Raw genomic sequence first — 27,301 nt, 5'->3', positions numbered from 1 at the left:
TCCGCCCCTGCACAGTTACCAGCCGTCAGCTGCGTAGAAAAAGATCCTCGAGTAGAAAGTAATATTAAATAAATTCTAACAACAGCTTATCAAGCTTAAACGTGCTGCTGTTGTTTATCCGCTGGTTTCGTCTTTCTGGTGCAAAGAGAGTTGCGACAGAAAAGCCGATCAGCTGATCATTGATCAGTTTCATGATTGAAGTAGCAGCAGGAGAGGGAGGGAGAGAGAAGAGGCAGTCGCTCCATAAATCGGTTGTTAAGCTTAATGTGGGAATGCTTTACAAGCATTCAGAGATGAACTTACACACCTGCTTTACTTCTCTCTGGGATAACTTTGTCGGAGATGAAATGTCGGGTTGGTACCAGACCACGGACAGGTCTCACATGCCACAGCCGCTCTATCACGTGATGCATACTGCTCTGACGGCTATGGTTATGAGGCGAGATACGGCGTGTCGCAAGTTTTGTGTGGTGCTTTCGTGATATTTAATGGATCGGATTACATTTTTTGTTTCTCTCCGATATCCGATCCAGTAATTTAGGTCAGTATCGGACCGATACCGATATGTAATATCGGATCGGTCCATCTTTAGCAGTAACGCGTTACAAGTAACGCGTTACTGTAATCCGATTACTTTTTTCAAGTAACGACTAAAGTAAGGGATTACTATTGCAAAAAAGGTAATTTGATTACTGTTACTTTCCCGTAAGCACGCTGCGTTACTGCGATACTAAAACCGTGATTTTTTTTGCGAGAGTGTCTCATGACAATGACGTAACGAGTGCGACATTCGTGGAAGCAGCTGTGTGCAGATCAACAATGGATAATATATCGAGTGTGGAGAGAGTATGAGCGTGCAGCGTTTAAAGTGTGGAAGTACTGACCTTACTTTAATTTTGATTCCGTAAAAAGTAACAAAAGTAGAATTGGGCTGAAAGATCTATTGCTTTATCACCTATTCAGGTTGTAAATAATTTTTTTAAAAAGTAACTAACTAACTAATTACTTTTGAAAATACTTAATAAGTAAAGTAATGGGATTACTTTTTCGGGATGTAATTAGTAATTAGTTACTGATTACTTTTTCAAGTAACTTGACCAACACTGTTGGCAGTTGTCCTTAATTATAAAGCAAACGGCCCCTCTGGCCATCACCAGTAGGTGAAGTGTCTTGCCCAAGGACACAACGACCGAGACTGTCCGAGCCGTGGCTCAAACCGGCAACCTTCTGATTACAAGACGAACTGCCAACTCTTGAGCCACAATCTCCCGTCACTTTGTCTCATAAAATACAGTCAAATATTGCTAAAAAACTGTAAACTCTCCAGTTTGTATTTATTCATTTATTTTTAGATATTACAATAATCAGGTCAAAAGCTCACTTTATATATGATTTCATGCCATGGAATTTAAAGGTGAAAAATGTGTTGCAAATTAATAGAATTTGTACACCTTCATATGATCTCAGGCAAGTCTATGTGTGTGAAAGGGTGAATGACTGAATGTAGTGTAAAGCGCTTTGGGGTCCTTAGGGACTGAGTAAAGTGCTATACAAATGCAGGCCATTTACCATTTATGCTGTTCTGTATTTAATTGGAGTAATATGCAATATTATTATATAAAATGTTAGTAACAATAACAGCAAATGCTTAGAATGACCCCTTTTCTTCCTGAAAAATACATACTATATATATTTACTCATTTTGAATGCGTGGTGAGCAACAGATATTTAGTGAAAATTCAAATAGGGAGGTTATATAGTTCTTCTTGCTTGTGGCCTGAAAGTCAAGGGTTATATTATCATTTATTGAAACTGTAGGTCAATACCCATAATCACTTAAAATCCATACTAAAAACAGCCATCTCTTTTGAAATGCCAACTGGCCTTATGTTGAACCTTGACAGATTAGATTTGCCATGGACTGAGTACATTCAAGGTGGTAACATTTTTTTTCTCTATCAAGTAGTGTGCTTTTGTTGGGGGGTGTCAGATAGTTTACTGTAGCTGTTCAAGTTGATGGTGCATTTTATTTGACTGCAGTAAAACTGGCCAGAAAAAGTTACAGCACTTCAATGGGGCAATAAGGAGATTGAAGAATAGGTGTAGATATGGGGAGAGAACAGAGGATGAATGGATAAAGGAAACGGCACTTCAGATAGATATTTTTCATTTCCTCTGCTTAGAAGGAGGGCCAGAAGATGAACTGATAAAAGAAAAGAACAGAGCAGAAATGGAGGGGTGAAAGCAGATAATGGAAGAATTATAGAAAGCAGTTGAAAAGAACAGGGAGAAAGTGTAATCTTCTATAAAAGGGAGAAAATCAACTTGACTGTTTCTTAATTTTGCTTAAAACTAACAGCTTGATTTTATGACATCACTTAGCCAATTTGCCATTGCTGACCCATTTAAGCATGTTTTTTTAATAATAAGCGATTCCAGCCATCTCCCCATCTGTGGGCCCGTCCATTCTCTATTAACATGGGAGCTCATTCAACTTCAGAAGCAGTTTTTTGCACTTCATATTTACTTGCTACAATTACGGAAGAGGATTAGGGCCACTGGAAAAAAAAAAAAAGAATTCTGACTTTAATCTCAGAATTCTGACTTTAATCTCAGAATTCTGACTTTTTTCTCAGAATTCTGACTTTAATCTCAGAATTCTGACTTTTTTCTCAGAATTCTGACTTTATTCTCAGAATTCTGACTTTTTTCTCAGAATTCTGACTTTATTCTCAGAATTCTGAGATTAAAGTCAGAATTCTGACTTTAATCTCAGAATTTTGAGAAAAAAGTCAGAATTCTGAGATTAAAGTCAGAATTCTGACTTTAATCTCAGAATTCTGACTTTTTTCTCAGAATTCTGACTTTTTTCTCAGAATTCTGACTTTAATCTCAGAATTTTGAGGTGGGCACCTGCAGGCTTCCAGCTTCGGTGACAGCGATGTGTCCAGTTTGGCAGGTGGAGAACTAATTCACTAAATATGGTGGATATAAGTGACTTTTTGCGTGGCCGAGGGGTCCCCGAAGATGCTATTTTATTAATGGAAGAGCAGAAGGTGAGTAACAAAAAAGAGAAATAGTTTGGTGTCTCCTATTTTTACAGGAAAACAGTTACGGTTAGCTGTTAGCATGCTTGTTAGCTTATAATGTTATATAGGAATGAACGTGTTTCACGATGTTACAGTATACTAGGTGAATTGACGTTTTAACTGTTGTTGATCGCAGGATCATCCCAGATGGGTTCGTTGCATTTTATTTTATTGTTCTACTATTTCAGAGTTTTTCAAGGCAGTTAAGCGGAGCTGTGTTACAGATGCTAGCCGCCTGCCAATATCACTGATATATTTGATGTGTACAAGTAAGTTACACTTAGTACAGCGGAGGAGAGAAGCTGTAATGAATGTTTATGCGGATATTTCACTCAGAAAAATGGGTGGCGTTCATACACAGCCACCGACACAGCCCCGGTTGTTGTTCTGACGGTGGCCGACTGACGATCCCCTCACAACATGTTAGCTAACACAAACTAATGTAGTGCATGTAACTGTGTATACGTTAGTGGTACAGTGTCGGAAGAAATGAGCAAACTGTTTATAATGTCAGAATGACATCATCTTTCTCCTATATATAAAAGTGCTGGCTGAGGAGCGCTGCCGGGTTGAACTTTGACCTCGGAGTGACGTGACGTTTGTTCGCACAACCAATAGAAGTGCAGAAAGTCGCAAATCAGGCATATTGTTCGCATAAACACAAAAATAAATAACGAAATAATCCCGATATTGTGCCAAAGACTGATTTACAATGTTACTTTGTGTTCTATGTGTAATACCTTTGCTTAAATGACTAAATGGACTGTGTATTTATGACTCTGCGTTATAGTCTTACATACATAAGTAACATTCATATGTACAGATAAAAATGTACAGAGCTATGTACACAAGCGTGTACACAAAAGTCTACTGCTGATCGAGCTGCTCAGTGGTCGTACAGTCTCATGCAGAGAGTGTGGAGGTGTTGTCCATGGTGGATGTTAGCTTAGACAACATCCTCTCCTCCCCAGTCTGCTCAGTGGACTTTAGCAGACCGCTAAAGCTGGCCCTCCCGACCAGTTTGTTAAGTTTCCCCCTGTCCCTCTCTGCCATTCCACCACTCCAGCAGACCACAACATAAAAGACAGCAGACGCCACCACAGTGTCGTAGAACATCCTTAGAAGACGTACTACCTACATCATAACCAATCAAGTCCCGCTTTTTTTTAAATACAGAAGAGGATTTATTATTTACTGAAAGGCTATGCCTTAGTTTGCTTCTTTCATTATTGTGTTTCGCCCTGCATAAAATAGATAGCTTTTCTGATAACTACAGTCAATACTCTCCTACTGGCATTAACGAGGCCTAAGAGGCTTAACTGTAATATTGCTTTGCAGCGTAAATGTTGCAGAAAATGACTGTCTTTTCTTTCTTCCTGTGTGCAGATTGACTGTGACGTCATAGCGCTGATGGATGACGCAACTTTGGCAAACTACATTCCCTCGTACGGAGACCGAATTGCCGTCTTCAATTTCTGCAAAAGCAAGCAACCACTGTCAAAAAGAAAACTAGGACTTCTGCAAAAACTTCGTGAGAAAATGAAAACCAGAAAAGAAAGTCCAAAGGAGAACACTTCACATACAGATGCAGGAATAAGACAGACAAAGAAGCAAAAAGCAACACGCAATGTTGAGATAGGATGGATACATTGTGATGGAAAAATAGCCAAACAGGTGAGAGCGAAGCAGGGAGGTGGCACTAGAAAAATTCAAATGGCCACTGATGCTGGATTAAAAGATATTCTTCAGGAAGGAAAGAAACTTTTTTTTCCTAATGGCATATCTCCTAAGGGATGTGAAACAGATTTTGAGTTTGAGGTTTGGGACTTTAAACAGAACCACCTTACTGATGATACCTGCCAGTCTATTGGCAATATGTATGAGGCAGCGAGACTGACAATGTTACGCTTCTACATTGCAACAAAACCAAAAGATCCTGAAGAAGATGCCAGCGAGACATCTGAAGTGGTGTTTGTCTCAGAAAGCAGTGGCAGTGATATTAATCCATTGCAAGTGGGGGAAGTCAGGGGTAATTTTGATGAAGTCATCGCTGGTTCAGAAATTTTAGATGATCCAGAAATTACTTTTGGTCCAATTTTTGATGCTGAAGAAGATACAGAAGACACATTAGTCTATGAGGGTTTTCTTGTACCCCTCAGTCCACCTAATTCAGAGAACATAATAACAATCACCATACGTCATACTGACACTTTACATGACATGATTACTGCTTTACTTCCAGACAACACAGAAGAACCAGGCACTGGATCAGGAATACTAAGAGATGTACTCACATGCTTCTGGCATGAATTTTATGAGCGATGCACCCTAGGTGCAACCATTAAAGTGCCATTCATTCGCCATGATTTTCCTGCTGAAAAATGGAAGGCAGTTGGGCGAATACTCCTGAAAGGTTACCAAGAATGTCAGTATTTTCCAAATAAACTTGCAATCCCTTTTATGGAACAAGTGCTTTTCAGTGGTGTTTACAGTGATCTTAAAGCACACTTTCTACAGTTTGTCAGCAGCCAAGAATGTGATGTTTTGATGGAAGCAGTAAAAGATTTCTCTGCAGTTGACTTGGATGATCTTGTGGAAATTCTTGACAGTTATGGCTGTAGAAAAAGAATCACTGCTGAGACTCTTCCTACAATCCTTGATGAAATAGCACACAAAGAGCTTGTCCAAAAACCAATGTTTGTTATTGACTGCTGGCGGGAGATCATCGACCCCCATATCTCCCTCAGTCCGGAGGGACTGACCAAGTTATTCTCTGAACTGCAACCAACTTCAAAAAAAGTGTGCCAGCTGCTGAAATTTGCTGTGGATTTGACTCCACAACAAAAAGAAGTGAAAAATCATCTCAAAAGATTCATCAGAGAGCTGGATAACATTAAACTTCAGAAATTTATGCGTTTCTGCACCGGATCTGACCTTATAGTAACAAACAGTATTTATGTGGAATTTCAAGATATGACAGAGTTTACAAGAAGACCAGTCGGACGCACGTGTGGGAATGTTCTGCAGCTAGCTAACAGCTATGAAAACTTCCCAGATTTTCGTTCTGAATTTAATGCAGTTCTTGAAAGTAATGTCTGGGTGATGGACATTGTTTAGACTCTCACAGCAATGCGCTACATTTGAACTGCTCATGCACACTAGAGCATAACTGTAAAGAGATGTTAGGAATATGTATTTTTATGTATTTTGAACTTATACAGTATACTTCTTTTAATTAGAGAGAAGTTTCTCATCTCTGTTAGAAGTCTAGTTTTGGCTAATATTTCATTTTCTTTTATCATTTTGAGTTTTACATAATACAGTCACAAAACAAAAGGAACAGGTACACTGTTTACTACCATATCCAGAGCTGTCTTCACCAAATCCAAGCTTTCCAGCTGTAAGACAGAAACCTTCAGCAAAAGCATGAAGAAAGATTACTTAAGATCTATAAACTATAATTAAACTGCTCTTAAACGTTCTTTAATGCACCATGTGTGGTGTGAGAGCTCAGCACAGTCAAATACTTTTGTAAGTAATTAGTAGAAAGACTAATTCATTCAGATGGTATTTTCTTATTAGGTCAGGGCTAAAACTGAACATAGTTATAACGTAAAAGTAATGCTGTTATGCAACACTGTATTGTAAAAGGAATAAGTACAATTTTATACTTTAGCATTTGTCATGTCTGAAAACATTTTGCTTTACAGTATATGCAATTTTTAGTTAAGGTAGGTTAAGGTATCAAAGTTTGGCATTTGTTGTTGATTACAAAGGTTCCATATAAAGTTGGTGAAAATATTTTTTTAAATTCCAGTATTTTCTTAATGTCATATTGTTTCTAAGCATACCTGTTATTCATCCATCAAATTGATTCAAGCTGCTTAAAGGATTCAGTCTGTTTTGAAGATGGTTATTGATTACTGAGATCATAAATAAACACTGTACACTTCAGTGCAGTGGTCAAGTACTGTGATTATTCAGGCATCCTTTTGTAATGCCAAACTGTCATGTTCTCAGATATAGTATTAATCTTAACACCTGAAAAAATGTCTTGTTACTGCCAGAAATTATGCATTTTTATTTGTATGCATGTATGTTCTCAGTCATTCACACTTGTTTTTATTTCTATACCATAGATGACACTGAAGGAATATGTGATACCACAATAGCCAGTGTTCATGGTCTTTACAGTAAGTCACTGATGTATACTGATGCATAACAAGACTATATGAGATCTATAAGTTTGTTTTAAAAGTTGAGTCATTCTTGTTACAGGGCAGCTTATACGGTTATGAGTTTTAGCCATGTTATTGGCATTGGAAAGAACAGGTTTCTTGTAAACTTTTTCCAATAAAATGTTACTGTACACAGTACATTTGTATTGTTGTTTTGAATATGTTCATCAAACTCCATATCTATTTGAACATGCCAGAATTCAAGAGACTGCCACACATGAGCTCAGTAACATGGAAGAATACCATTTATTTTTAATTTCAAATATTTCATAAAGATACACAAATATAAATGTAAAACATGTTGCACTTAATGGGACAATAACTTGGTTCCACTTGCAGGAACTGTTTTGTTGCATTGTTGCTGGGATACTACAAATAAAAGTCAAAATATTTTTGGTATGTTTCTTATAATTTTAGGATTCATATCATGAAGGAGCCTTGTATACAACAGCTAACACTGAATCAGTATAGCAATGATTCGTGGTCATTTTACATGAAAAACCAGCTAAAATATCTTACAACTAACAGAAGTGAAATACATTAATAATTAAGTGATGGATCTTCATATGGGTAAATGATTATTATAGCTTTGCTTTAATATAATTGCACTAAAAGCTCCCCAAAAGGCATAACGACTTTAAATATTAACAATGATACGTTTATAGAAACATGCTGTTGTCAAGACCTAGAATTGTTAATGCTACTATGGTTTGCTGAAACATACCACAGATAACCACATATGATATGCACTTAGCATATCATATGCTGGTGCCTGGGTTTCCAGCCATGAATATTAAGAGTAAAGGTTGATACAGAAAACAATGAGCAGGGAGCTGGTCAGTTTATATTTTATATACTATGCACATGTCTGGCAACAAAACACAGAAATTTATATTGCAATTTACTGGTAGGCAGGTTTACACCACTTATGATTCAATCAAAAATATAACATTTGTAAATGCAGTTTAATGTATGGCCTTTTAAAAGGATTGACATGTGTTTCATAACTGATTGATAATATCACAATATTCAGCTTTTTCAAGTAATATATAAACATTTCTGTTTAATGGTAGTGTGAATGTAGAAAAACATTTTTCATTTAATGCAGTGCAGAAATACCTGCATAAAAGGTACCTGTAAGACATGGCACCTACTATCAAATCACGTTATCAAGATAAAGAGAAATATTTTGTATTTATTTGTACATTTACACACTGAAGTTCCTTAAATACTTTGCAGTATTTCTTCTCTTAACCTAATGTACAGATCCGCAGCACCAAGTGGATCTCCTGGGGCATCCCATTCATTTTCTACCATAAGCAGACAACACAGTTCAAAGACTGTTTCATCACAGGGGTGTTGACCTTTTGGGCTACACTCTTCCATACACAAAGTGATATCCTCCATAGAAATAGGCTTCAGTCTATCCTCAGCACTGTGCAGCTCTGGAAATGAGTACATTACTACTGGTCGACCCGATGCTGCACTACCACTTGGCCGGATTTTGTGCGAGTTCCATGTGTTCACAACTTCATCAAGTTCATCCTACATGAAAAACAACACAATATAAGTACCGGTATATGAAACAGACCATGTACCAGTAGATTTAGCCAAAGTTGAGGCTTATTAACTCATTAATCAACAGACATAGAAACTGACCTCTAATTAATGTAAAACCAAGCAGCAACAACAAAAGAGCACTTTCACTAAACAGCACATGGACACAGAATGGTGCTGCATGATTCTGCTGTTGAATAGATAGCCCAACACTTTATACTCAGTGTGCAATGATTCTACAATAAATTTTCAATAGAAAATTAACCAAATGATAGGATTGCTTTCTGAAACCGTGCCCAAAGGACCACTAGGTAACAGACTCCATAGTAATTTAAACCATGTGGCAATAAATAAAAAAAAATGCTCCATGCACCTGTGCTGAGAAAGGTGCAGTTACTTCCACTGATAACATGAATACAATTCCATCAAAGTATTAAAATGGAATCCCAAAAAGTTGATTCTGTTCATCTGGATGTAGCGTTTTCAGTGTGAGAAATGTTCTGTCAAAAAACATTCCTTACCTGGCTGATTGAGCATGCATCAAGACATATTAAAATGGAAATAAAATTCATATTTAATTTAAAGAAAAAAAATGTTCTAACCATATTTATATTTTCTATTTATGCAGCTAAGACATTACATAGCATGAGCACATGCTTTTACCTGAATAAGATTGAGAAAGCAGAATTGGATAAGACTTTTGTCCAAAAAATCCCCTGTGAAGTGGCCATCATCCTGAAAAGTTTGAAATAAGTTCATCCAAAATTGTGCACTCTGTTTGCGTAGGGTAGCCCACCATCCTTCTATACGTTGGTTGGCCGTACTTCTTCCGTAAAGGAAACTTTTCTCACCTGCAAAACTGTCTGTGTGGTTTCTCCGTAAAAACATCTGCATTTGTTCGACACAACCATTTTCGGTACCTCGGTCAGCACGTAACCTTTCTGGACATCCGCTGATGCATGAAACTGTTTTCAGAAAATAACTTGCAATCAATTTAGGGTCACTGTCTGTAGTATAAGCCTCCATCCATAAAACATAGCGGCTAAAACCATCTATGCAGCCACTGATAGCAATACCATATGGTTTCAACTTGTCATAGCCATCCATGTGCCAGAGAGCATTTGGCCCTCTGCAGCTGTACTGTCGTCTTCTCAACCGTCGAGCTCGTCTCAGTTCCACACCTTGAGGGTCAAGCAATTTGATTATGCATCTTACAGTATCTTGTGACACCACAAATCCATGTTGAATTGCACGTAGATGTAGCCAACGATAACCTTGCATCTGTCCATTTGTCATGATCTCTTGTTGGACAAAGGCTAGCACTCCTCCAAGTTTGATTGATTCTTCCTTCTAAAAAGCCCAAGTCTTTTACAAATTCTCTTTAGAGTTCGAACACTTATAATTGTCTGATGACTATGTGCTAAAATTGAAAGTATTTCTTTGTTACTGAAAGAAAGTCTGAAATACAGTCTTATTAAGTCATCCAAATCTGACATGTCAGCCACTGTTTCTCTCACTTTGAGAGGTGAACTTTTTGCAGAAGTCCTAGTTTTCTTTTTGACAGTGGTTGCTTGCTTTTGCAGAAATTGAAGACGGCAATTCGGTCTCCGTACGAGGGAATGTAGTTTGCCAAAGTTGCGTCATCCATCAGCGCTATGACGTCACAGTCAATCTGCACACAGGAAGAAAGAAAAGACAGTCATTTTCTGCAACATTTACGCTGCAAAGCAATATTACAGTTAAGCCTCTTAGGTCACCGCTAATGCCAGTAGGAGAGTATTGACTGTAGTTATCAGAAAAGCTATCTATTTTATGCAGGGCAAAACACAATAATGAAAGAAGCAAACTAAGGCATAGCCTTTCAGTAAATAATAAATCCTCTTCTGTATTTAAAAAAAAGCGGGACTTGATTTGTTATGATGTAGGTAGTACGTCTTCTAAGGATGTTCTACGACACTGTGGTGGCGTCTGCTGTCTTTTATGTTGTGGTCTGCTGGAGTGGTGGAATGGCAGAGAGGGACAGGGGGAAACTTAACAAACTGGTCGGGAGGGCCAGCTTTAGCGGTCTGCTAAAGTCCACTGAGCAGACTGGGGAGGAGAGGATGTTGTCTAAGCTAACATCCACCATGGACAACACCTCCACGCTCTCTGCATGAGACTGTACGACCACTGAGCAGCTCGATCAGCAGTAGACTTTTGTGTACACGCTTGTGTACATAGCTCTGTACATTTTTATCTGTACATATGAATGTTACTTATGTATGTAAGACTATAACGCAGAGTCATAAATACACAGTCCATTTAGTCATTTAAGCAAAGGTATTACACATAGAACACAAAGTAACATTGTAAATCAGTCTTTGGCACAATATCGGGATTATTTCGTTATTTATTTTTGTGTTTATGCGAACAATATGCCTGATTTGCGACTTTCTGCACTTCTATTGGTTGTGCGAACAAACGTCACGTCACTCCGAGGTCAAAGTTCAACCCGGCAGCGCTCCTCAGCCAGCACTTTTATATATAGGAGAAAGATGATGTCATTCTGACATTATAAACAGTTTGCTCATTTCTTCCGACACTGTACCACTAACGTATACACAGTTACATGCACTACATTAGTTTGTGTTAGCTAACATGTTGTGAGGGGATCGTCAGTCGGCCACCGTCAGAACAACAACCGGGGCTGTGTCGGTGGCTGTGTATGAACGCCACCCATTTTTCTGAGTGAAATATCCGCATAAACATTCATTACAGCTTCTCTCCTCCGCTGTACTAAGTGTAACTTACTTGTACACATCAAATATATCAGTGATATTGGCAGGCGGCTAGCATCTGTAACACAGCTCCGCTTAACTGCCTTGAAAAACTCTGAAATAGTAGAACAATAAAATAAAATGCAACGAACCCATCTGGGATGATCCTGCGATCAACAACAGTTAAAACGTCAATTCACCTAGTATACTGTAACATCGTGAAACACGTTCATTCCTATATAACATTATAAGCTAACAAGCATGCTAACAGCTAACCGTAACTGTACCGTAACTGTTTTCCTGTAAAAATAGGAGACACCACACTATTTCTCTTTTTTGTTACTCACCTTCTGCTCTTCCATTAATAAAATAGCATCTTCGGGGACCCCTCGGCCACGCAAAAAGTCACTTATATCCACCATATTTAGTGAATTAGTTCTCCACCTGCCAAACTGGACACATCGCTGTCACCGAAGCTGGAAGCCTGCAGGTGCCCACCTCAAAATTCTGAGATTAAAGTCAGAATTCTGAGAAAAAAGTCAGAATTCTGAGATTAAAGTCAGAATTCTGAGAAAAAAGTCAGAATTCTGAGAATAAAGTCAGAATTCTGAGAAAAAAGTCAGAATTCTGACTTTATTCTCAGAATTCTGAGATTAAAGTCAGAATTCTGAGAAAAAAGTCAGAATTCTGAGAATAAAGTCAGAATTCTGAGATTAAAGTCAGAATTCTTTTTTTTTTTTTTCCTGTGGCCCTAATCCTCTTCCGTACTACAATAGTGTCAACCTAGAACGGCTTTAAAGTTTTTGATGAAGGGGTAATGCCAACAATAGGACCATGATGACACACACATGTGCTCAATTACCCCACAGCTAAATTTGAAGCCTGAAGATGCTGTTGTAACGAACACACTGTTAGTGAGATACTGAGCTACCCTGGATGCCACAGACAAAGTCCAGTTTTACGAATGGGTGATTAAAAGTATCTTTGCAGTCTACCTTTCACTGTAAAGTTCCACTTGGGGAAACTCCAGCTCTGTGGACTGCTCTCTCACAGTTGTGTGAGTGAATGAATGTCATCTATGTAAATTAAACACATTGCATCAGGCCACAAAAAAGAAATGGAGGAATTGCCATAGTCTCTGCCCACCAAGCCATCTGTTCCAAATGCTTTTTTTTTGGCATAGTGTGCCAGCATACTAAATTGGGAGACATCTTTTTCCCCTCAAGAATTGTTAACCTGTGGTGCAATAAGCTCACCAGTTCAGCCCATGACAGCTCATGAGCACCAAAAAAAGTTTCCTGTTCCCAGTTACTATAAATATTTTGTGTGATGTACCATTCAACACATCTCTACAGTGTGGCTATATGTAATACATGAAGTTTACGACACTCTTTAATCTCAGATTTTGGATGCTGTGATGCCTCAGTCTTTAATCTGCCATGATTATTATGTCTAAAAAAACAAACAAAGAAAGACAAAAATGTCTTGCTGCATTTTGTTTTTGTTTAATTCCTCCAGTCTTGGAACAATATGCCAGTTACTCAACTGTAAAGACGTTACTTTTATAATCCTACACTATAAAAAAAAATTGTAATACAAAAGTATTTTACTGTGTATTTTACAGTTTTGTATTGTTCTTCTAGAATATCATTAAATTCACATAACTAGACTGATTTTACATTTCAAATGTAAATTAATGTAAAATCACTGTAAATGTAGTAAAACATAATTTTCTTGTTTTTTAAATGTATCTGTCTGTACATATGCATTTTTAGACTGTTAAAATACATTCACATATGCATCATAATTTCACAAATATTTGTCCGTTATTTGAAAGATTGAACTGTTAAATTCAAATGTAATGCTATGGAAAAATATATTATTCGTATAAACTTTTTTTACATCAAATAATTATTATTATTGTTGTTATTTAGGGCGATTGTGGCTAAAGAGTTGGCATTTCGCCTTGTAATCAGAAGGTGACTCTTGGGCAAGACACTTCACCTACCACCTACTGGTGATGGCCAGAGGGGAATTATAAAGTGGAATTGTAAAGCGCTTTGAGGGTCTCATAAAGCGCTATAAGAATGCAATCCATTATTATTTAAACTAACTGTTAACTGTATATTTCTGTACATTTAAGTATTATTCATATTGCCGCATTTATTGACCTTATTTATAGGTAATTTCATTGTTTAATCACATTAAATTGTTCCTAATTTAATGTTTAAACGCACTTGAAAAAGGCAAAATCCCATGTAAAATTAGGGCAACAAACTGTATTGTCATTACTGAAAATAAGCGTATTTTCATGGGAAAGTTATTTTTTGGTATTTTATGGTATATTTTGGCACCCCAGCTGCCGGAATATTACTGTTTTTTTGGGATTTTTTTTTTGTACCGCTTTTTGATGCAGCTCAACCATCTGTGCAATATATGCCATTGTGGAGTGCACAACAATGCCTCAAAACAACAGCAAAAAATGAACAAACAAACAAAACAAAAAAAAAAAAAACATGGTAAATGATTAAATAGTGGATTTGTATGATTTCTCCAAAGATTTTAATTTTTAACAGTCTTAATTATTTTAAGGGGCTAATGTGTTGCTGAACTTAAACAACCTCAGCCATCTCACTTGTACACTGCTTAAGCTTATTTTGTAAATGTTGGGTCTCCCCAAATATCCTCACTGTGCTAAAAATTCAAGATTAGGATTCAGAAATGGCTCTTAGCCAGCAAAAAGGATATGCAGTTGACTGTCAACATCAGGGTGGCTAATACTTTTGGTAGTTTCTTTGTGAAATAATAATTCTGTCTTCATCTGTAAGCATGCATGCAAGGATTTTTTTCATATTCAAGGTTTTGCAGTTTGAATTCTATACACAAACACTGCTTGTGCAAAATGAAATACAACACAAATTTTTTTTTAATGCATGTGTGCTCTTTGGTGCATTGATTCTCAGCTCATTATTGCTGCCTTCCTCATCTAAACTGAATCGCCATAGAAGTCGGATTTTTCAACCAAATTGTTTGTTTATTACTCAGTAAATTTGAAGTCTCCAAATTTCTCTAGTACAGTAAAAAACATAAGTGAAGCTACACATAGTGAGTAGCTTCACAGTAAAAAAAAAAAAAAAGCTGTAAAGATGAAAATAATTCAGCTTTATATAAATCAAAGGCAATCCACCTCAATGGACAGTCTTATTCTATAGTCAAACTGAATTGTATGGTATTGTATTGAATTCACATTCCCAGTGAGCCAGTGACCCTTGTTTTCTCCAAATTCTGTATAACACATGCTTCTCTGTTGGTTTGATTTAAATTGCTAATCTTGAGGACAAGCTGTTAATCCATCCATCCATCCATCCATCCATCCAAGCTGTTAATCCATGTCTCAAAATTTCATCTGAAATCACTTTAGCTATTTATAAAAAGTGAGCAGGACAAATGATTTTGAGTGATAAGAAATCTGCATATGGTAACTGATTAACAAAAGATACTAACGATGATTACATCAGTATCATGACTGACCTTTTTTCCCCATATAAAATATGTAATTGTATTTCGTTCTAGCATCCACGTGCATGTTCAACTTTTGTATGACACAGTCTGAGCTGCTTTAATTTTTCTTATTTTTGTGCAATTTTTAAAGTAGTCTTGGTTTTGTTATTTGATCTTAAACATGTGTCAACACAATGTGTTTGCCATCACTTTGGTTTTTGTACATCTAGTTAATGCAGCCTTTTTACTAGATCACCTTTTCTTTTCCATTTCTTAGTGTTTACCTTTTCCTGTGTGTCCTTTTTGTTTTCTTACGTGATTGTCTGCGCTGCATCATTGGTTCCACCTGTTCCTCCTTTTTCACATCCGCTCTTTGTTTGTATTTTTTCAAGTTGCAGGTAACTCACACTAATGCACAAGGTGTCCTTTACCATCCTTGTCATGATGTACTGGAGTTATAGCAATAGTTAGACAGGACTCACTCCCAACTTGTCACGTATGGATGATCTTAATGTAGACTTTGTTGCTCTTTGGAGGAAGATTATCTTTGAGTGTCTTCCCTTGGCTCAGACACCAAAGGGAGCCTTGTGCACATGTGTCTATAATGTGAGCTGCTTCAGATAGAATGAGGCCACATTGGCCCTTCTGCTCATCAGTTATCTGTGTGTCCTGTCTTGTGCCTATGTTACCTGTTTGGGTTTTTTTAATGTTGGATTTTCATTTGAAATTCTGGCCTGCTGTGGGCAGTAACTTGTATTTTCACATTTTTGTAAGTTCTATTTTAGTTTTATTTGGATTACCTGCTGACTCCAGCATATTGTAGTCCTAATCTGAATGTTACCTTACCACGAAGTTGATTTGGGGTCACCTTGTACCTAATACGTACAGTAGATGTACAATTTCGTTGTGCATCTACAATGTACAGCAAAGGACTATTCTATTCTATGAACTAAATATAATATAACACATACCGTTTTATATTATATTTAGTTCACCAGCTCTTTCAGAGTCTGTAGCTGCAGACACCCAATGAGCGGGGCAAGAAATCATTTTAGATTTCATACATGATCTCATAGAAAAAGTGGAAAGCAGCTGTTACCCACCTCTTAGCTATCATGGTATAAATGCCAGCTGCAGATTGCTCTGTTTCTTTTAAAGATCTGATGAACTGGTCTCAGATGAGAGCACATCCTTCACACACAGGTATAAACATTCACCGGATCAGGCCACCTGAAATTTCTGGGTAAACAATGTTTTTCACAGCAGATGGTTTGACTAGTGTTCATTGAAAATGCACAAAGAATAACAGATAAAGGTTGAACTTGTTTTTATGAGATTAGTGGAATTCCGTGATAAAGGTTTTTAATATTTATCTTACATCTGTGGTTTTGTCTAAAAAGGCATTCGTGAGTCACAGAAAAACAATTCTGGAACTCTGGTTTGAATTACACATTAATTGCAAAGGGTTTTCCGATGCCAAAACAGAGGACTGATTCTGTAAGACTGAATAATTTTGATTTGCATACACACATACACCTACACAGTGTTGGGAAGGTTACTTTTAAAATGTATTCCACTACAGATTACAGAATACATGCCACAAAATGTAACGTATTCCGTTACATTACTCAATGAGAGTAACATATTCTGAATACTTTGGATTACTTAATATATTATCATGCTTTTTACAACTACATTAATGTACTATTGCTGTGTGATTTAGAATAGAATAGAATAGAATTCAACTTTATTGTCATTGCACATGCACAGGTACAGGGCAACGAAATGCAGTTTGCATCCATCCAGAAGTGCTTAGTGATATAGATATATTACAATATATATTAGCAATAATATAGATATGTAAGTATATTACAGAAATGGGTCTATTATGTTATAATGTACACGGTATGAAGTATGTTGTGAATATTCTATAACTATAAGTATGTACAGGCTGTAGTGAGTACAAGCTATGTACAGGATATGGACAGGATATAAATATGAAAAACTCTACAGAATATGAAATAAATAACTTTACAGGAATCTGAGATATACAGTTATACAGAAATGGGAACTATGCAAGTTGTAAACAGTTGTAGGGTTAAAAATTATCGTATGTACAGAATGATTGTTTACACAGGGCTATACAGTAGTGCAGTTAAGGTAAGTGAGGGTGTGGATAATTTCTACAGAGGCTATATAAAGTGCTAGTGGTTGTGAGTGGTGGTTCACTCCATGTTATTATTGTGTGTTTGAGGGTACAGTTGTCCATTGTGTGTGTGTGTGTATGTTCAGTCCATGAGTTTAACGTGGGTCAGATGTCAGGAGGCAGAGTTCAGGAGTCTGACAGCTGTGGGGAAGAAGCTGTTCCGGTACCTGGTGGTCTTAGTCCGGAGGCTCCTGTAGCGCCTCCCAGAGGGCAGGAGGGTGAAGAGTCCATGTGATGGGTGACTGGGGTCTCTGATGATTTTCCCAGCCCTTTTCAGACACCGCTTCCTGTAGATGTCTTTTATGGCAGGAAGTGGTGCTCCGGCGATGCGCTGGGCAGTTTTCACGACCCTCTGCAACGCCTTCCGGTCCGAGGCAGAGCAGTTCCCGTACCAGACTGTTATACAGTTGGTCAGGATGCTCTCGATGGTGCAGCGATAGAAGTTCACCAGGATGTCTGAGGACAGGTGGTTCTTCCTCAGAGTCCTCAAGAAGAAGAGGCGCTGGTGAGCCTTCTTGACCAGCTTGGAGCAGGTGGTCGTCCAGGTGAGATCCTCGGAGATGTGGACTCCCAGGAACTTGAAGCTGCTCACACGCTCCACAGCCGTCCCCTTAATGTGGATGGGTGGATGTGGGTCAGCATTCCTCCTGTAGTCCACGATGAGCTCCTTGGTCTTCTCGGTGTTAAGCAGCAGGTTGTTTGTGTCGCACCACTCAGCCAGACGATCCACCTCCTCCCTGTAGGCGGCCTCATCGTTGTCACTGATGAGGCCAATCACCGTGGTGTCATCTGCAAACTTAATGATGGTGTTGGAACCATCAGCAGGTCTGCAGTCGTGGGTGAAGAGGGAGTAGAGGAAAGGGCTCATCACACAGCCTTGTGGTACACCGGTGTTCATTGTGATGGTAGATGAGCAGCGGTTATCCAGCCGGACATGTTGGGGGCGGTTGGTCAGGAAGTCCAGTAACCATTTGCAGATGAGGGAACTGATGCCCAGGTCTGTCAGTTTCCTGATGAGTTGTGAGGGGTGGATTGTATTGAATGCTGAACTGAAGTCTATAAACAGCATTCTGGCGTAGGTGTTGTTGTTGTCCAGGTGTGAGAGGACAGAGTGCAGTGCGATGGAGACTGCATCCTCTGTGCTCCTGTTCTGGCGGTATGCGAATTGGTGGGGGTCCAGGGTGGGGGGGAGACAGGATTTGAAGTGTGCTAGGACCAGCTGCTCTAAGCACTTAGTGATGATGGGGGTGAGTGCTACTGGGTGGTAGTCATTGAGGCAAGATGGGTTGGAGTTTTTGGGTATCGGGACGATGGAGGTGGATTTGAAGCAGGCCGGTACCACAGCGTGGGCCAAGGACAGGTTGAATATGTCTGTCAGCACTCCTGCAAGCTCCTCAGAACACGCTCTGAGAACACGCCCGGGGATGCCATCGGGACCTGCAGCCTTGTGGACATTGATCCTGCTCAGCACCGCTCCTACATCGGTGGGGGAGAGAGTCAGAGGTTGGTATTTATTACTATTACTGAAGGTCCGCGGCTCCAAACCGTAGTAAAGGGACCTCTGGCTAATACGTCGGGTTCGTGTCGGGCTCGTAGCCGAAAAATAGCTTTACTTTGTTGTCTGGGTCAACTTTGCAAGCAAGAGACAGAGAGAGGCGTTGAAAGGCTGTTGCAACAGAACTTATTGTTTTGGAGGAAAACACGAACACGGTGTACAGTCGAGTCCTAATAGCTTACTTACAACTGGGCTCGTCAGGCACTCTTCTTGGCTGCAGTGGTTATTATTATATTTACATGCTTCCAGCTCCCGTTTCTGCTCATACTCATACTTTTCCACTGTCATTTTTCTCCCTCCTCGCGCTCACAGACACATAACGGGTATGTTATTTTCTCCCTGCAGCGCGGACTACACTGCCCATGATGCTACATTCTTTAGGGCTATGCCTGTAGCATTCTGCCTATTAGCTTAGCACAACAACAACAAAAAGGCGCTCTCTCACCCAGGAAACACACAGTCGGAGAGAGAGCGCGTCACCATGGCAACCATAACGCTGCCGCCTGGAACAACTGAACATAGCTGTCAAACAAAACCCAAACAGTCCTGACCCGCCGCAATATCAAACAGGAAAATACTGCCGTGTAATCCATTTATTTCAACAAAGTAACTGTATTCTAAACACCACCTTTTTAAATGGTAACTGTAACGGAATACAGTTACTCATATTTTGTATTTTAAATACGTAACGGCGGTACATGTATTCCGTTACTCCCCAACACTGCACCTACATATGTATGTGCAACATAGCATCCACAATACACCAAATGTAGAGTAGTAAAATTTAGCAGGCTGCAGCCTTACATAATAGTTGTGTAAGGATAGCAGCCCTGCTATTGTTGGAGGGATTTGAACTTAGCGATGTATTTGTAGTTTAGCCATTTTGTTCTTTTTTTAAAATTCTGTGAGGGCTCTGTCCTCTGAACTGACAGAGTTGATAGTCTGTTTCCTTTATTTTTATATTCAGTGTTTTTTCTTCACATTGTGATTCCAGAGCTGAGAGTACCAAATCACATATTTTCTTTTCTCCACCTGAATGTTAGATTCAGATTTTGTAAGAAGCACTTTTTTCTTTTTGTTTTCATCACCATGCTGAAAAAAGTTATATGCGAATGCTTGTTTTTTTTCATGACCTTAGATGGGAACAAATGTCAGGGTCAAATATGTGTCTACATTTTAATAAAAACAGAGATTTATAAGAGAACCCAAAGAGCTTTAAATCTGAAAAGAGTGCGTGTGTGTGATGATTTCTGCCTTTGTTCTAGGTTACACAGAGTACAATGGATCTGGCCCCTGCTCTCACTTAGTGGCTCAAAAAGGAGCTTTTTAGTGCCTGACAGGATGTCTCCTTGTTGCTGCTGTCTGCTGCCTAGAAAGATGAAAACAGTCCAATAACTCACCCAAATACAGAGTTTTAGCACTTGCTCTCCAAGCACTGGAGTTAGTGTTGATTGTATTGGCTGGGCAGATGGGTCACCAGCATTGTCCTCCTGAATCCCATTCACAATGGCTCAAATCTTTGGAACATGTTCTCTCCTCAGAAATTGAGGTCTCATCAAAGCCATGCCCAGATCCACAAGAAAGAGCCACCTCTTATGAAGCTTCCTCTCATCCATCATCTGGATTTGGTGCCAGAAAGCCAACATGTAACACATTGAACTGTCCCAAATTATGCACAGCATCACAGGCAGCCAGAGTAGGGTTCCTCTTTGCAGCTGTAACCCAGTCACGATTTGTTGGTTTTTTTTAACCACAGATTTTTCTTGCCTTTTTAACCTACAGATATATTGACAATTTTTGCTTCTTCTTTTTTTTAACACAGCCAACCTCGATCATGATTTTCTACCTTGTGGCAGTGAACACTCCGAGCACACAGCCCTGAATACCTCAAGGTGCCCACTTGTCCCACATCAGTCTTATTGCAATATGCTTGTCTCATTGATAACTGAGAAAATGTAAAAGATCAGTAGTAAAGTTGATATTCTGAAATACTGTGGTAGACATGGTTACACGTGGTTATTGATTTTGGAAGTTAGAAGAAAATGTCTGTTTTACGTGTGGCATTGTGTGTGTGCAGGACTTGGTGTGTTTTATTGAGGGTTTTCATGGATGTTTAAGCAGAGGTAAATTGGGATTTGGCAAGTGAAGAAACTATAGGATCAGGGTTTATGGGCACTGCATGGGGAAAAGAATCACTCAGAAAAAAATCTCATAATAATTTGTTTGTGAGCTCCAGGAGATTTTTCTTTGTACACAGGCTGAGATCAGCTGACCTGTGCTGCTGCTACTGAATGCCCTTTATGGATTTATCCAACTGAGATAAACAAGATACAAATAGATACACAAGCTCTATAGCTGATTTCCAACCTCCACATAATATTAAGTCAGTATGAAAAGCAAAATTCAGTTAGTGAATCCAAACAGCATCACCTTAAATATATAACGACATCTTTTACACTTGATATAACCAAACATTGACCGTGAATGCTACAGCCTACTTGGCATCTGTCCAACACAATGCATTGCTGTAAACTTGATCGCAATACTGCAAACTTCTCAGTTTAATCTGCCAAGTACTTCACTATTTTTACACTACAACTGTTGTTGAATTATGTTTTGTAGCACCCTTGTGTTAAAACAATCTGAAAATGTTTATTTCTATACTCTGCGACTGGTCATGTAAGCAGTACTGCCACATTTTTTCTATGCTATTTTTGTAGCAATAAAAGGGATTTGCATATTTCATGGGGGGGTCTTGACTGCTTTACCAAAGTGTTATATATGTACAATCTAAAGCCCAAATACTGTTAAAGTGCATGCAACTGTGTAGGTCTGCTGCTAGAAAGAGTGCTTGCGCATCATGAGCTCATGATGAAAACCATCTCTGCTGTCCATGAAGTTTAATAAGTTTAATATTTCACTATTTATTGGAGCATGATAAAACTTTAAGGAATATATGTTTTTAAAGTTTATTAAAATAATTGCATTGATCAGAACAAAAACACTTTCAAATTATCAAACCAACTCAAAATATCACAGCAGAAAATGGGCTGCTATTAAGACTTCCTGTGCCTACATCAATCCAAGGCCTGATTATTTTCAGGATAGGTTCCAAAGTCAATGTTGTCATCCCGCTGTTATCTCCAGCCAAAAGCCAAAACTGAAGAGCTGAAAGGAGTTTTGAGTTGTTTTGCTTGAATCCTTTTGGTTGGAGGCTCATCTCTTAGGTCATCTCTCAGTTTACTGAACAAATTCAGAATTGGGTGACTTGGTACGCTAATAATTTTTTTAAAACTCAAAAATCTCTGAATTTCCACTTCCACTACTGTGTGAAGTACTTTTTTCACACCAAAACCAAGTTTATGTTGGTGCAACACGTAAGTAAATTTGCCTCCCAAATCTATTGAGTCACTAAACATCTTTTAGGTGCAATTATGCACCTATGATAATAATCTAAATTTAAATGTGATAACAGTGTGTCTTTAAGTGTGTATTTGTGTCATTACCTAAGAGCAGTGATAACCTCATACTCTTTCAGTCCAGACATTTCCTAATCCTGCTAGACACGCCACTCCCAGTGTCCTTCCTCTGTCTTTCATTCTGTTATCACTGCAATATTCCTTTCCTTTCCTTCCTCCCTCACCATCATCTTCCTGCCTGCACTGTCCACCATGAGATGGCAATTAGAACTTTGTTGACACGCTGACTCCACAGGGGCCTAGCCTGCTTTTTCTGTCCTGCAGCATCTGTCTCTCTGTCCGTTTCTTTCCTCGGTCTTCCTACGCCTGCATGTTTCTGTCTTCCCGCATTTCCGTCTTCATCTCTGACTTTCTTTTCCTGTCCTCCTTACTCAGCACCCATGGGTGTCTGTCTCATTTTGTCCTCTCAACGATTCTTTCCCTAGCTCTTCTTACACTTTTACTGAACTTTGTGCATGCTTCTCTATTTTAACTTCTGTAACTGGATACAACTGTGTCCATTCACACTGGGCCGACCTTCTTGTTTTCTTGCCCTTCTTGGATAAAGACAAAAATGATTTTAAAGTTTTATTTTGATTCCTTAAAAAGTCACTCTTTTTCTTGTCATTTTACAAGTTCTTTCTAGAGAAATGGAGGCTTTACATTAAGTTAGTGAACTAATTAGCCATCCCAGAAGCACAGTGCTGTATACTCCTTGCTCTTTGATGTAAAAACAACTTTATATCTGCTCTTTAGCACCATGGGAGGTTATATAGGGGGAGCCCATAGATCTAAGATTGTATCAGCTATGTGTGTGTGTGTGTGTGTGTGTGTGTGTGTGTGTGTGTGTGTGTGTGTGTGTGTGTGTGTGTGTGTGTGTGTGTGTGTGTGTGTCTCTCTGTGTGTGTACTTGCTGTGGAAAAGGGCCAAGTTAGTTGGCAAGATTGTGTTCAGTGTCAGCTTTTATTGGAAATCACGTAGTGTGGAGAAAGCAGAGCTTTTAGTAGCTTTTACGAAGTGTGGATATAAAACACTATCTTGAGCAGCTGGTGTGTGTGGTCTTTTGATATCCGTGTAATATGGTTGTAGAAAGTGCAGCTCCGGAAGAGTAGGAAAGTGATTATATCTACTTTTTACTTGTGCTTTTAAGATAAAATGCATTAGAAGGTATGTAAATTCTTCTGTCTTTTGGAAAAAATCAACAGTTTGTTTGTTTTTTTGGAGACAGCAACCTTTCTCAGATTTAATCCTTTTTTTAACAACTGAAAAGCATTTTGTAACTACAGACAAACACTGTGACCATTCTCTTCTCAGTTCATGCATATGGAGAAAAAAAAGAAAACTTTGGCAAGTATAGCTGTGAAATCAATCAGATTTCCCTAAGCCACATACAGTCAGTAACAGGTGCACTCAATTGCTGGTTTCTGTGTCAGAGCCCAATCAGAGTGACATTTAACAGCAAATGAAAATAATTTCGGTGCCCTGTCTGTGATTAGTGGATTTGCTTGTGGAATTGAAGTAAAACCAAATTGATCTTCCACATGAAGTTCAACTGAAATGCAAATTTGTTAATGGAGTCTACTTTTTATTTTTGCACTTTACAAAAACAGCGAGTGTATCCCTGCATTGATGAGGTGATACATGTGTGGGGCATCCAGGTTTGTATCCCAGCAAGCACCAGATGTCCATGGGTGTTGTGTTCAGGGTTAAATCTGGATGGCTACCATAGACTTTAAAAATATGTTTCTTTGTAGTAGATTTCCTGCTGATTAGGTCGAATTGATGTCTAAATTGCATATAGCCATCAAGGCTAAAATAACATTGTTTGAAAAATGCATTTGTGAAAGGTGTGTGATGTCAGACAGCAATGTCCAGCCAGCCCTCAGATCTGTGTTTTATGGGAGTGCAGATCAAGTACAGTGACCTTGTGTTTTCAAATGGATAGTGCTTTTCTCACTTTTCATTGCACAATCTATGATTAAATATGTAAAGAGTATGTAGTGAAGTATCAAAAAATGAAAATGGAGAATAAAAGATTGGAAAAATATTGCTTAGTCTGATGAGTCTCGACTGCTGCCGGAATATTCAAATGTTAGGTTTACAATTTGGTGTAAACCATGTGAAAGCATGGATCTTTTCTGCCTTATATTAATGGTTCAGGCTGGTGTTGGTGTAAAGGTGTCGGGGGCCCTTGCTCACTGAGAACGTATTTTTCCCATATGTTGAGGGCCATAGTGCTGCAGTTGTTAGGACTGTCACCTGGTCTGGTTTAGAATCTACCAGAACATCTGTGGAGTTTCGAGAGGTTTTTTCCATCTTCAATCAAATGAAGGGATGGCTTATAAACCTGTTTTCTTTTTAATCAAATCTCAGTTGCTTAGGGCTCTAATGAAAGTTTTTTAAATTTCTTTTCGATGTCACCTAATGTAGAGTGGATGAGTCATGTTTCACCATAGTTTCCTATCCTCATTAGGTACATTTAGGTCTGCATAGGTGAAAACAACTGTTATTCAAACTCCTGATAGGTGTTAAGAGTTGGATATTTTAAAAGAAGTAATCTCAGATGAAAGTCAAATTCAACAACACATGAGTTTAATATCTACAATTAATTATCAAAAAAAAATGTTTTCTTTTTTGTTGTGTCTTTTTCCTCGGGCTTCTTAGTGACATGAAATCATTCCCCAAGTCACAAGAGATAGTCATTATATTTCTGCTGCTATTGACAACTGTCCTGCACTTGTCCGCATTCGGCATCTGCATCTGTCTGATAATGCCTTTACACCACAGTCTCTACTGCCTATACAACAAACTCAGTGTTTATTTGAGTTTGAGTTTGGCACTTGAGTTTGGCACTCCAATTTCGTTGTACTCTGTACAATGACAATAAAGGCTATTCTATTCTTCTTTTCTTTCTATTTGGTTAAATTGCCAGTAATGTTTGAAAATTTGCAACTCATTTACCAGGTGACACATGCCTTTCGTAAGGCATCAGACAACTGTGCTTATGTCATGGTACCTCAGTCCTCCTGAGCTGCTTCTCCAGGCTTTGTTTGTGTGTCTGTCTGTGATCATGGGTGGGACTCATCACGAACACACCTGAAGCAATCAACCACCTGTTCCAGATGATCTCATCAGGAGACCACTACTTACGGTGGTGGCTGAGATTCATTCTTTGCTGGGTTGTTGAATTATGCTGTTAGGCAAGGAAATCACACTCTTTAGTCTAGTGTGGTTTCCTTGGCTTCTTCCTTCGCAACTAATCTCATTCATATACAGACCTTCCCTGGGGTTTTCCCTCCCAGGAGCGCTTGGAGAGGATGCCTGAGCTGAGTGAGTGAGGAGAGTTTGGATTGTTTGGATGCCCCTTTTCCCTGGATCGCTGGAGCCCCTGTTTCTCCCGTCACAACCTGTATATATCACCCTGGTGTTTCACTGTTAATAAATGCACTAAATTTGACCTCTCTGAGTCCTGCAATAGAGTCCTCTCCACCCAGTGTTTCTGACAGTTTAAAAATAAAATCTAACTCTGGGTGGTTTCTACAAGAAAAGATGAGTTCTCATGAAATGCAGAATTTTCAACATTTGCGAGCTAATCAGTGATTTGTGGATCTTTAATCAATGCATTTTCTACAGTGCTCCCTTTCATTTAGTTATTGGACATGGTTGATTCATTCTGATATGCTAATAACAATAAGGATATTATTGTATCTCATCATTAGGATGTCAAGAAGATGTTTGAAAGGGCTCATTTTATAGGCGTGAATTATCAGCAATCTTTATGGTAAGTTAGAAGTGCACTTGCAGCGATGGAAAGGGTTAAGTATAAGTCTTGACCTAGTCTGTCACATTCATGATCTGATCTGAACTCCGATATTACATTTGATTACATCAGAGACAGTCAGCATATGTGTGGATGAAAGTGATAGACCGAGAGCAAGATAGAGGGAGAAACATATGAGATGTATAATGTGCATGTGTTGACTAGATAGTAATGCATTTGTGAGCAGTTCCATTAAATAGCTATTACTCTCTGCATGTGTGTGCATTTTTCCAGAGTATTTGTTTGTCTGTGTGTGTTCAAACAGTTAGGCCGTTGGGGACAAGGATCCGGAGGGACATGAGGAAGCTGTTTGATGTCATCACCATGTGTCCTTTTTAGTTACCCTTGGCTCTAATATGCTGAGACGGTGTCTGAGACCCTCATTAGTTACTGGTAACTCTTTACTGTAATGTCAACCTCTGGAGGCAAGGTTGATTCGTGTACTGAATACCAATGTGAACTGACATGTGGTGAAGGTACATTGTCATTAATATTACAGTCTCATGAATAAGGACGTAATAATATGATGGTGACGTTTCCTTGTCTGTGTGTGTATGATCCAGGAGGAAGTCAGGCAGTCCCTTGAATTAGTGCAGAAGTTACACGAGGGTCTTGTTGCAAGAATAGAATAGAAAGACTTTTTTCTTCCTTAATGAAAGCTTTAACCCAGAATGTCAACACAACAGAATATTTTAGAAATTGTGGACGTGATTCTGTGTGAAACCCCATTGGGTTTAGCTGCTTTTTGTAGGACAAAAGTGGGACACTTTTTTTATGGCAAAGCATTCGAATGGGCGAGGCAGCAGAGATTAGAAACCTTACATATTATGAGGTCATGACCCACTGCTTTAAACTGGTGTACATTTTGGACTAGAAGGATGTGTAATCACTTTCATGTCAGGTAGAAGCTGACCCCTCAACCATCAGATGCAAGCTTTTCTGTTTTAAAGAATAGAAGTATAACCTTAGATACTTAATGTACACACGTACACTGTTCTGTGCATTACACACAAATGCACATCAGGACATAGATATAAATTTATCCACTTGTGTCTGTGTCCCCTTCCCTGCTAGTTTACCAACTTTATGGCAGTGTATTTTATGGCAGAGCAGAACATGTG

General features: G+C 38.7%; 1 protein-coding gene and 1 long non-coding RNA gene across 3 annotated transcripts; one reads left to right on the top strand and one right to left on the bottom strand.

Annotated features, from left to right (window-relative positions):
- The first annotated feature begins 2,877 nt into the window (after positions 1-2,877).
- LOC112436228 (uncharacterized) lies at positions 2,878-6,308 on the top strand. 2 transcript variants are annotated; one of them, XM_076886364.1, is made up of 3 exons: positions 2,898-3,056; positions 3,278-3,358; positions 4,476-6,308. In XM_076886364.1, exon 3 carries the CDS (start codon positions 4,500-4,502, stop codon positions 6,204-6,206), a length of 1,707 nt encoding a protein of 568 aa, XP_076742479.1. In that variant the 5' UTR covers positions 2,898-3,056; positions 3,278-3,358; positions 4,476-4,499; the 3' UTR covers positions 6,207-6,308. The 2 variants fall into 2 exon arrangements, with proteins under 2 accessions (XP_076742478.1, XP_076742479.1); XM_076886363.1 differs by lacking the exon at positions 3,278-3,358 and having other exon boundaries at positions 2,878-3,056.
- A 1,242-nt stretch (positions 6,309-7,550) lies between these two features.
- LOC112434140 (uncharacterized) lies at positions 7,551-12,213 on the bottom strand. The gene is made up of 3 exons (XR_013099486.1): positions 11,988-12,213; positions 9,548-10,556; positions 7,551-8,872 (listed from the first exon to the last, which is right to left on the bottom strand). It is a non-coding gene; the product is annotated as an uncharacterized LOC112434140 (long non-coding RNA).
- Between the last annotated feature and the right edge of the window lie 15,088 nt (positions 12,214-27,301).

The sequence above is a fragment of the Maylandia zebra genome, linkage group LG7 (genome assembly GCF_041146795.1).
Source record: "Maylandia zebra isolate NMK-2024a linkage group LG7, Mzebra_GT3a, whole genome shotgun sequence".
Taxonomy (NCBI): Eukaryota; Metazoa; Chordata; class Actinopteri; order Cichliformes; family Cichlidae; genus Maylandia; species Maylandia zebra.
The sequence above is the reverse complement of the archived record's forward strand: the minus strand, read 5'-3'. Positions and strand labels throughout refer to the sequence as shown.